Below are 12,151 nucleotides of genomic sequence, written 5' to 3' on the forward strand. Positions count from 1 at the left end.
GCAACTTGGATTCTGTGCCTATCCACTCTTCCTCCAGACTCTGGGACTTTGATTTCCACATGAAATGCAAAATTTACTTTAATCCAAAAAGAGGACTTTGAACCACTGAGCAAGAGTTCAGCCTTTCTTTATTTGCCCAGGTAAGTTGCTTCTGACTTTGTCTCAGGTTCAGGAGTGGCTTGAAACAGGGAATGTAACAGTTGTAGCCCATGCCCTGGATACATCTGTGTGTGGTGGCTCTTGAAGCACTGACACCAGCCATAGTCCACTCCTTGTCAATCCCCCACCCAAATTCTTGCATGGCTTTTGCGTCACAATCCTCTCCAGGCTACGGTTATCCCTGTTGCTTGTGCACCTTTTTCTACCACGCTTTTTCCTTCCACTCAACATTCCATTAATATGCTTGGATACAGCACTCTGTGAACAGCCAGCTTCTTAAGCAATGACCTTTTGTGACTTACCCTCTTTGTGGAGGGTGTCAATGACTGTCTTCTGGACAACTGTTAAGTCAGCAGTTTTCCCCATGATTGTGTAACCTACTGAACCAGACTGCGAGACCAATTAAAGGCTCAGGAAACCTTTATAGGTGTTTTGAATTAATTTGATCATTAGAGTGTGAAACCACAAGTCTACAATATTGAAATTTTTCACAATATTCTAATTTTCTGAGATACTGAATTTTGGGTTTTGACTAGCTGTAAGCCATAATCATCAAAATTACACGAAAGAAATGCTTGAAATATATCACTCTGTGCGTAATGAATCTCCCACTGGCCAGGGATTGATAAAAAAAAAATACCTTGGTCAGCAGTGTTGGGGCCCTTAAAGAAAGCAAAACAGTTCCCAGCAGACCACAGATAAATTAGTACAACGTTGGTCTTTTACCAGACCCAGGGTGCCCTTTTCTGGGTCTCCGGAAACATGCTCTGGTTCAGTTTAAGTATGCAGTGCATACTAGTACATTTTGGCTTAAAGCTGCCAGGGACCCATTAAAAAAGAAAAAAAAAACAAAAAAACATTAAAGACTTTACTACTGCTTAATGAATTAAAAAAATATATATATATATAATATATATATATATATATATATATATATATATATATATATATATATATATATATATATATATATATATATATATATATGTAAACACACACACACAATATAACCAAATTTTTTTGTAAAATATGAAAGATGATGTTAAGCTGAGTAAATAGATACCCAACAAGTCATGCTTTAAAATTGCACACGCTCGTGGAATGGTACCAAACTATGGTACTTTAAAATTTATGCAGGTTACCAGCTTAGAGTTACAGAGAAGATCCAGTGCTAGATTTATTGCTCTCACTCTGAGGTTTGTGGCGATACCTTACATGTGTGGTTTGAACACCGTTTACGTTGGTGTGACCTATGTATGTGTTCACCACTGTGTGCTTAAGGCTGAGTTCACACTTGTGCTATGACAGACTTTGCATGTGATTCGAATGCAAATTCAGCCATTGAAATTGTATGGCTGAAATCGCATTGCATTCACACCATAATGGTGCAGGACCCTTTTTTTGGGCCGCACTGGAATCGGATGGCATAGATGTTCATACCTATGCCATTGGATTCCTGCACCATTTGACAGTTCGCACTGCAATCTGTGAACTGATCTGGGGGTGTCATTAACTTTTCATTGACACCCCCAGCGGTTTGCAGATCTCAGTGTGAACTAGAGTGTGATTCGGGTGCGATGCGGGAACCGGCACTGAATAACATGGTTTTACGCATCGCACCAGTGTGAACCTGGACTTAAAAAACTTTTTTTCAATATATTTTATTATTTATGCACTCTCCCCTTAAAAAAAATGTTTTGGATCACTTTTTTTCTATTACAAGGGATGTAAACATCCCTTGTGATAGAAATAAGCAGTGACAGGTCCTCTTTATGGAGAGAAATTGGGTCAATAAGACCCCACATCTGTGTTCTATAATGTAAAGCATTAGATGAAAAAAAAAAAACATTAATCTAACGCTTTAAAAAAAATGGCCTTGTTTGCATTGGGCTGGACTGGAACTGACATCATGACGTCGCTCCAGTCCTCCTAGACCATAGAGCTGAGCGGAGGTCCTCTTTCCTCAGCTCATCTCTGTTTCCAGCTGCCACAACCACTGGATCGGTTCTTGGGGCTACCGATCATCTAGGTAAGCCCAGGAACCAGTGGGAAGTGGCGGGGGGGGCACCTATCCTGCCGCTTCTAAAAGTGATCCAGTGGCGAATCTACCGACCACTTTTATTGATTAGAGAATCGCTGGTTGAAAAAACAATAGTGGAGTTATGGCATATTGCTGCAGCCATAACACTTCTGACCAAGGAAGTTTTTTGTCTATGGCCCGGTCGGCAAGTGATAAATGAATATTCAGTTTAACCCTGGCAACACTGCAGGAGGATAATACAGCAGTAACAAAGGAAGAAGTCATGTAGCAGTTACCAGCTAAAGTTCAGGTTAGTCAATAAGACAGGAACCTTTAGGAGGGTGCAGTAAAATAACTGCAGCGATTTCACCCTCTCTGCTGCTATAGCTGCTCAGATGATGGCACTCTAGCCATGCCTAACTCCATAGTCCTTTAGATTGACAGCACGTTCGTTGCTCTTACTGTATGTGTTTGGGGAGATTATGTAAAAGCCCTGGTTAGTCCCTTGCACTCCCTCCAAGACTGTCTACTAAATTGCTGGAGAAGTCTATCCTCCCAGCCATATTTACCATTACAAAAAAAAAAGGAAGCAAAATAAATTACATTGAAAACATTAAAAACATGCCAACATACCTTGAAACCCACTCTGAACCCACTTACATGGACTTCATATATATACTACCTCTTAAGAAAATATTGATAAATGTGACCAAAGACCTCAGGTTCTGGATTGTGCTAGGCAGTATCTTGGTCCTTCTGGGAGCTGGTGCCCTCTCCATAACTGCATAGACACAATATAAAAGGCAAGCTATATTGCTCTATAGGTTTTGCCTATGCATTCATATTTGCTGGGTTACCAGCTCCCCTAAGGAATAAAATGTTGCCTATTTCTCATTCATGAATTTCAAGAGAAGGACCCTGGAGTCCTACGGCGTTTAGTGATACAATGCTGCACTTCCAACCACCATCTCCATTATTCATGAGAACATTTATTTTATTAATTTGGTTATTGATTTTATATATTGATAACTTGCTTAGATCTTCAGTGCCATTATAATAATAGTCCATGCAAATAAATTGTCCATAATTCTTACAACCAAATTACTCAGCAACAACATTGATTGAATAGCAATTTTTCGTAGGTTCTCCCTTACAATATATTTTAAAAAAATCCATTCACTAAAATATTTTATCTTCATAGCCGCATAAGAGCTTATCTTTAACGATGGCAATTAAATCAGATCCCCATTGCAGTACTTGTGTCTGCCAAAAAATGCATTACTAGCTTAATTATGTCTTCAAATAATCATCATAGTGATTGAAGAACTCTTTGCCAATCATGTAACAGTATATCTTCATGTCAAATTAAACAAGGTAGTAACCCATAACTGAATCCATAGTCTCTGAACAAACCCATTGTTTGGCAATGACACCAAACATTCAAGTCTTGTTGTTGCCCGGGGGGGGGGGGGGCATCTCTTGCACTCCTGCATCAACCAGGTTGATATCACAACTGTATATAAATACACATGGCTGTACTTGTATGTTAGTGACTAATGGGATGGGCAATGCCAGTACGGACAATCTTTAACCAATGTTAATCAATGGAGTGGGATAAAAAAAAATCTATTAATCTGCTCTAATTCCCTGGAAGTGTACAAAAATTATGTCTAGCAGCTAACACAATATCATGATATCAGATATTAAAACGTTTAAGTAAAAAATGTGCAGCGCTTGAAGTTAGCAGAAAAAAATGTAGATACAAAATTTAGATACAAAAAAGGTGCAAACCAAAATATTGCCTTCTCAAAGTGTGCTGAGTAATATACTACCAAAAAAAAGTGAATATAACAATAAATATCAAACAGTAAAAAGAATTAGTGTATGAAAGTGTTACTCAGCAGTATCGAACCAACAGTATTGAATCTGCACCATATGAATATCCGGATGAAACCCTAAAAAAAAGCACAATCCCGAATATTGCCTAGTAAAAGTACATTATGCTATAAATACAATCAACAAATACTGTACATCCAAACCAATAAATGAAAATTCATGTAAGAAAAAGTCCCAATGCCAAGTGAACAAAAAGAGTGATGACTTCAGTCAACAATAGTGTGTGATTCTCAAAATTCCTTCCTAACAATGTCCAGCCAAATATATTAATACACGTATGGAGAAAGTCCCAATGCCAGGTGAGCTTGAGAAATGGTGATTTCGGTCAGAGGTGATGATAGCCTAGTTCTTACAAGTGCCCCACCCCACACTGTGCATTAAGAAGGCTTAAGCCTAGTACACAAGGGCGGAATGTCAGACCGTCTCAGCTAGTTCAATAGAAACCACCAAAGGCACAGGCCAGTAGCTACCCCTGTATTAAAAAATAAAATAAAACCCTAAATACCTCAGCCGAGCTGCTATGTTGCGTCTATGAAAAAGCAACCCTGAAGCTACTGGGGAAAGCAGACCTACTCAACCTTTCTCTGCTGGTGGAGCTCTATCTCCTTCTACCCTACTGGCATTTCTAAGTTTGTTACTGGCCCAGGGATGGAAGGGTTTTACATTTAGTTGCTGTAAGTGGAAACTGCTTTAAACATATGCATACATTTTTTATAATTACCTTAAATTTTTGTTACTCATGTATTAAAAAAAAAAAAATACTGTTACTTACTTGTTCACCAAGTTTGTATGTTATACACTCAACACCTCTCTCTATTTCCACCTGGTTAAATGGGCGGATTCGCAATGCAACCTGTAGGATGTTTAAGAGAGGCAAATACAGTATTACTCAGAAAAAAAGTCTGAAGGCCTGAAAGGTAAATTCTCACAAAGCCAGCAATACAACATAAAGAACATGTCCTGAGCTTTTGTAAACTCATTTGGGGCCCAGAATAAATGGCAGGCACTAAGATATCTGATTAGCTCTAACACAGATAGCAAGGGTAACTTGCCCTATATTTGTGGCAGTGTTGAATTGTAAGTCTTGTTAACTTGCTGCATGGCAAGTTGTACACTTGCAGAGCACTTAAAGCGCAAGTTCCAGTTGGCACTTTTCCAAATTCAGCCACAGTGCCCCCTGTGGTGGGGATTACTTTTACACAACATATATGAACCAGAACTTGCAGCAGACTTGCAGAATGTTTGAAAAGAAAGTTGATCTGGAGTCATACAATGCGGACTTGCTGCAATTGTTCAACACACTTGTAAAGCCTGAAAAGTCTAGCAATAGCTTAGTAAGTTTCAAACTTGCAGCTCAATTGCTTGCTATCTGGGAACAGGTCACATTAAACACATTTTTATTTCCAGTTTCTTTCTCTATAAATGTGGAAGCATAAAATAGAGTGTCTTTGTACTCATTATCAGGAGCAATGTCACACTTGGAAAGACTTGGTTTCCTTACATTTAAAGTGGTTCTAACAGCAAAAGTTGTGTTTTCATTTATTCTCTGCATTAAAGGTAAAAACACTTTCAACAGCAGTAACCCCAGTCGTCGTCCCCCCCACCTCCCAACACACACTTAAGTCAATTCTTGATCCAGCACTGTCTCACCTACAGCAGTTCTCCTCCCCTCTTCCTGATCTCACAGGCTTTGCTGATAGTAGCAGGAGCCATTGGCTCCTGTTGCTATCAATCATATCCTGTGAGGAAGGAGCAGGGGGTGGGGCCAAGCCACGCTGTGTGTGTCAATAGATGCACACAGTCCAACTTAGGGTCACTCTGTGCACAATCGTTACACAGAGCAGGTAAGTATAACATGCTTTTCATTTTAGGAAAAAAAAATAGGTTAGGCTTACCAGTAACTTGTTTTCCAGGAGCCTTTCAGGACAGCGCCTGAGAGATGGCTCCTTCCACTTGCCAACAGGAAACACCACTTTCACCAAACTTTAAAATGAGGCTTCTCCCCACAGCTCATCAGTTGCAGTAGAGTACCTCCAGCCCAGGCTGGAACACATAATCATATGGTTAATACCAGCAAAAAAAACAGGGTGGGTCGTTGCTGCCCTGAAAGACTTCTGGAAAACAAGTTATCGGTAAGTCTAACTTGGATTTTCCTTTAACGTCTTTCAGGACAGCACCTGAGAGGATAAACGAGACTTACTAACTAGGGAGGGACAACAGACTGAAGGACCTTTCTGCCAAAAGCCTGATTCCCTGCTGACAGAAGGTCCTGTCTGTAATGATGGACAAACGTTAGATAACTTTACCACATAGCCGCCTTACAACTTTGATTTGGGGTGGCACCAGCATTTTCTGCCCATGTAGTGACAAGATCTCTAGTAGAGCATGCTCGAATTCCCAGCGGGGGAGATAATTCCATCTGGGAGTAAGCCTCCAAATTAGCTGATTTAAGCCACCTAGCAATTGACCCTTTAGATGCCTGGTGGCCCTTTTTGTTGCCCGAAAAAAAAAACAAAGAGTCTGATGACCTAAAGTCCCTTGTTACCTCCAGGTAATGTAATAGGATTCTTCTCACATCTAGATTATGAAAAAGTCTCTCCTTAACCCCTGAAGGGTTAGAAAAAAAGTTGTCAGGATAATATTCTGAGACCGATTTTAAACTGACGATACCTTAGGCAGAACAACCTGGATCCGGTATACCAGTATACCAGTATAATTCTATCTGGTAGATGGACAAGAAAGGCTCCTTAACTGATGTACGGTATACTGATTCTTCTTGTGGATGTAATCGCAACTAAAAAAACGTCTGGAGGGTAAGATTCCTCAAAGAAATAGATTCTAAAAGTTCAAAAGGCTCCTTTGTGAAGCCTTGTGGAACCACTGACAAATCCCACTTAGGAAAATGTTTAGCAGGCGCTGGTCTGGAACGAGTAAGTGCCCTAAAAAATCTTGCGACCAAGGCTTCTGAAGAAATTAGTCTCTCCAGGAATACACCTAAGGCAGCCACTTTCACCTTAGGAGTACTAACTGTACATCATTCTGTAGGAATTCCAACACTGACACAATATCTTCCAATGTTCGATTTGTCGAATGACACCAGGCATTATAGACCTTAGCGTAAATAGCTCTAGTTACTTTCTTCCTACTAGAAAGCAAAGTGGTTACTAGAGGTTCTGAGAATCCCTTACTCTTTCATAGCTGCTCCTCAGATACCAGGCAGTGAGGCTTAGCCTGGCTATATCAGGGTAACATACTGGGCCTGCTTGACTCCAGGATTTTTGTTGACAGCAACTGAAGGGCCTTGCTTCTCATTCCCCCTTGTTTGTTCAAGTAAGCCACGGCAGTGGCGTTGTCTGATAACATTTGCACATGGGACCCCTGGATGTTTGGAGAGAAGGCAGCCAAACCAAATGCGACTGCCTTTAACTCTCTTTAGTTTGAGGACTTCATTGCCTCTGCTCGGGACCAAACTTTTTGTGCCAGATACTGATACCAGTGAGCCCTCCATAAACACATGGTGGCATCTGTTGTCACTCTTCTTTCAATCAGAAAGACCCATAGTAAGCCTTTTGACAAGATCAACTGATTCCTCCACCACCAAAGAGTCCTTTTGATCTTGGTGGGGATCTCTACCTTTGCTTCTAGGGTTTCTAGACTGTGATCCCATACATTCAGCAGGAGACTCTAGAGTGGCCTGAAATGGAGCCTTGCCCATTGAATGGCTGGCATAGTTGAGGTTAGGGTCCCTAGGGCTGACAAAACCTTTCTGACCGACATCTCCTGATTTGTCTGTAGCATAGCTACTACATTCTGAATTTTGTCTTTCTTTTCTTTTGGAAGGAAGATTCCTTGCTCTACTGAATTTATCTGGTAACCCAGAAACTCTACTAGCTGAGCTGGAGTGAAGTTTGACTTATGAAGGTTCACAATCCAACCCAAGGTTTCCAAGTGACTGCGGGCCTTGCCCAGGTCTTCTTGCAATCTTTCCCTGGAAGGAGCAAAAAAAAAAGGAGGTCACCCAGATATGGGATTACTGAGACTCCTTGAAAGCGGAGAGGAGCAAGGCCTTCTGCCATTACCTTTGTAAAAATCTTAAGGATGGGTTTGTTAGCGAAGAGCAAAAGGATTGAATGGTAGCATCCAGCTCTTTTTTAACAGATGCGATGAAGTCGCTGCATGCAGTAGAAGCTTCCTCTTTAACCACGGTGTCAATGCATGTCTGACATAGTGTTTTCTTCTTTTTAATCACCAGGTCAGAGCTCTTAGCTTGCCATAACGAGAAAAAAAACACAAGACAAACCATCCCAGTGAGTCAACCTATTCTTCATCAGAGTCACCCCAGGTGCACAGGAAGCATAAACAAAACTCCATGTGACCAGACAGGCCCCAGCCACCAGGAGGAGGGAAGAAAGAAGGAGAGAGACCCCACAGTAATCAGGGCAAGGTGACCAATCCACCCCTTACCTGGGCCTTACTGGTGCCTGTGCCTGTCCCACTTGCTGCCGCGACCCGGTCCGTAACAGTGTTGCAGCGTCCACATGTGGCTAGGTACGCCGGTTTCCAGACTCCAATAGCACCGCTGCGCTGGACCTGAAATAGGCACCAGATCTGTTCCTCCCCTCTCCCTCTGCACTTTTTCCAGGTGGAAGTGATGCCTGCTCCATGAATACTGCCCCTCACCGGATACCTCACTACCGGTCGGGTGAGTCGCCACTCAGCAACTGAAAAAAATGGCGGCTGCACCTGCGCAACTAGACTGGTGGGCGTGGCCATGAAAAGAGAAATGTCCACTGCCAGTCTCTGTCGCCACCTAGGAGCGGCTTACATGAGAAGTACAGCCTCTTCCCGAGCACCAAAGGATAGGGAGCCCATCCATCAAACATTTTGTGTTTGGAAGGAAAGGACTCCTTAAGGAAAAAACAGGTATGATGGTCTCTCAGGACAGCACCTAAGAGCTCCTGACTCCCCACTAGGTGTTCCTCGGCCGGAGAAAACACAAAAACTGATGAGCTGTGGGGAGAAGCCTCCTATTAAAGTTTGGTGGAAGTGGTGTTTCCTGTTGGCAAGTGGGAGGAACCATCTCTCAGGTGCTGTCCTGGAAGACGTTAAGGGAAAAAAGTAGGTTTAGAACAGCTTTGAAGGGATTATAAAGGCAGTTGTTTGTTTTTTATCTTGATGCATTCTATGTATTAAGATAAAAAAACCTTCTGTGTACAGCAGCCCCCTTCAGTCCTCCTAATACTTACCTGAGCGAGACTTTATCCAGCATTGATGCAGGAGTGTCTAAGCTGCCTGGGACTACCCTCCTCATTGGCTGAGACAGCAGTGTGGCCTGATTGGCTCCCGCTGCTGTCAGTCAAAATCATTTAGCCAATGAACGTATTCATAATATGTAATGTAGTGCTTGTAATTCCCAGCCATAATAAAAAGATTAAATATTAAAAAAAAAGATAATTTAGCCGATCAGGAGAGAGAGGGGGCAGGGCTCCATGTCTTAATAGACACACGGAGCTGTGACTCGGCTCGGGTGCCCCCAAAGCAAGCTGCTTGCTGTGGGGGCACTCAACAGGAGGGAGGGGCCAGGAGAACCGAAGAGGGACTCGACGAGAGGAGGATTTGGGCTACCCTGTGCAAAACCAACTGCATAGAGCAGGTAAGTATACCCTGTTTGATATTTTTAACAAAAAAAAAACAAGGCTTTACAATCACTTTAAGGCCAGTGATCAAGATGCACTGCACTGCAGTGCATAGGTTTTCATGTGTTGAGGCATGGTGGATTAGGTAGCCCATTCAAAATAGGTTGGCTGTAAGGAACCTTATCGCACACAATTTTAGTGCATTTTACATGCTTTTGTGTAGGTACATTGTGCAATAAAATAAATGGCACTGAAATGTACTAATGTGTGCTACTGCAATGCCAATGAGTGAATAAGCACTTAACCTCTTCACGCTGGCCATACACATATATGCTGTCTCTCAGCGGGTGATAATCATGTGACCACTGTGACAGTTAATCACGGTGGACACACAACCAAAATGACGACTTCTGCCTCCCAGCATCTGAAACCTCTTAAAAGGTCAGCAAGCGCCTCTGCTAAGCGGTTAAGCTGCCCATACTTTCATATGAAAATTCTTATTTGAAAAAAATCTGAACATTTTTACAAAAATTCTCAGAACATTCCAAGGTCCTTTGAAAGATTTTGTTTGTTGTTATCATTTGATTTTGGAATGAATGGACTTTACAGAATGAAAACCACATATACGGTTAGAAATTTGTCTATGCAAGAAAAAAAGTCTGTCCTGCTTCTTCAATTTTTCTCATCACTGCAGTCAAAATAAACATCAGTTTGTTCCACTAATATTAGAAAAAATAACAAAACGTTTCTAAGGGTCCTTTCACAGGGGCTTTCCGGTCAGGTCCGCCTGACAGTTTTTCCTGAACGGATGCTCCATGCACCCCTTGGAGCAGCGGATTTCAGCGGTGCCATGTTCGCTGACACTCCCTGCTACCTGATCCGATCCAGTTTGTGAAATCTAGACGGATGGAAACCCTATTTCCCATCTGTCTGGAGGATAGGATCGGATGAAAACGGACAGGCGGTCCGTTTTCATTAGATCTCCCATAGAGGAGAGCGGGGACCTGACAGGTCCATCTCAGCACAGAGAGCGGAGATGGACCTGTCATCCGCCTGCTCAGCGGAGATCGATCCCCTCTGAGCAAAACTGAATCCGCCGGGCGGAAAGCCCATGTGGATGGACCCTTAGAACATTTTTTTCCTTTTCACCCACCTCTGCCTAGCTGTATCAGGACCATATAGATAAATGTACATGGATCCATTATCTGAATTGCCAGGGCTGTCACACAGTCACTGACCTGAAACAAGTATCCAGTATCAGCAAACTATAAGGGAAGAACTGGTAACTGTCCAGGAGCCCTGAACCCCAGGAGAGGAGGGAGAAGGGAAATATGGGGTGCTAAAAAATATTCTACACTTCAGTGCTGTTCACAGTACATCAATTTAAACTTTGCAAGTCTTTGGACTTTTTTTCAGAAGGTGATCAGCAATGGTAACCTTTGTACTGTTCACAATAAAGGGTTCCTTTAAAATCATCAAATATTCATCGAACTGAGGGGGGTCTCATGAGCTCAAAATAGCTTGGAGCCCAATGTACAATTTATCCACTGCTGGTGTACAAGATTCACTTTAACGAGTTGCATGGAATCGAATGATTGTCCAGGTTAATACCACATTTGTAATTTATATCTATCAAAGTTAAACATAATACAATCTGGACTGGGCAATTCCCTTATTACTCCATATTCCTGTCTTATATAACTTTGTAGAAAACCTTTTCCCCAGATATATTATTACTGCCTGAGGATAGCAAAACTTACTGTGATTTGGTGGTAGTGAAAGTCCTCTTTGATGTTCATCGTCTTCTCAGAATGTCCCTCTGCATCTATCTCCCAGCCACCTTTTGTTGTGTGTGTGGAATTAGCATTACGTCAGTTCAGTACTGAGAGGTATGATACAGCAGTATTGATTTATCTTCTACACAGCACACCTGTGCTGAGACACGAAGGAAAAAGGCTATTCCCATGGTACCATTGCATCAACTCATATGATGGTACCTGTGTGTATGGAGACACCTAGCATCTGTTGCAGACATGTTAGAGGAGCAAAGTGCACTCAGTAAACTAGATAAACTTGCTTACTAAGAGAAAAACATTTAGATCAACAAACAGATGCTCTTACTTTTAAACACAGTACCTGCCCGCCTTGTATTAGCAGAAACAGTTCTAGGACCTGACACCTTCACAAACTTGTGTCTGTACCTATCCCTCCCAATTTAGAATTTTTTCATAAGTTTTTTAATAGACTTGTTTGCTATTTGTGTATAAACTTGAGCTTGAGCTACTGAGTTTTGTAGACAACAGGCATTTTTAGTAAAGCGGGTAAACATAGCAAATTTGATAAACAGGCTTACTGAGAGAAAAACATTAAGATCAACAAACAGATGCACTTACTTTTAAACACAGTACCTGCCTTGTATTAGCAGAAACAGTTCTAGGAC

The 12,151-nt window shown here is 41.8% G+C and overlaps 1 protein-coding gene across 1 annotated transcript in view; it reads right to left on the minus strand.

Moving 5' to 3' along the window:
* The window catches only part of LOC309558628 (kinesin-like protein KIF19), a gene marked incomplete at its 5' end in the record, with an annotated part of 105,917 nt that extends 94,407 nt beyond the window's left edge, over positions 1-11,510 (minus strand). The window contains 5 exons of the mRNA XM_082261694.1: positions 4,848-4,928; positions 7,847-8,063; positions 8,155-8,341; positions 10,865-10,949; positions 11,472-11,510. Coding sequence (XP_082117820.1) covers positions 4,848-4,928; positions 7,847-8,063; positions 8,155-8,341; positions 10,865-10,949; positions 11,472-11,510 — 609 coding nt within the window. The remainder of the gene's footprint in view (positions 1-4,847; positions 4,929-7,846; positions 8,064-8,154; positions 8,342-10,864; positions 10,950-11,471) is intronic.
* Positions 11,511-12,151: the final 641 nt, after the last annotated feature.

Source organism: Pelophylax lessonae, assembly GCF_965119305.1.
Source record: "Pelophylax lessonae genome assembly, chromosome: 6".
Classification (NCBI taxonomy): domain Eukaryota; kingdom Metazoa; phylum Chordata; class Amphibia; order Anura; family Ranidae; genus Pelophylax; species Pelophylax lessonae.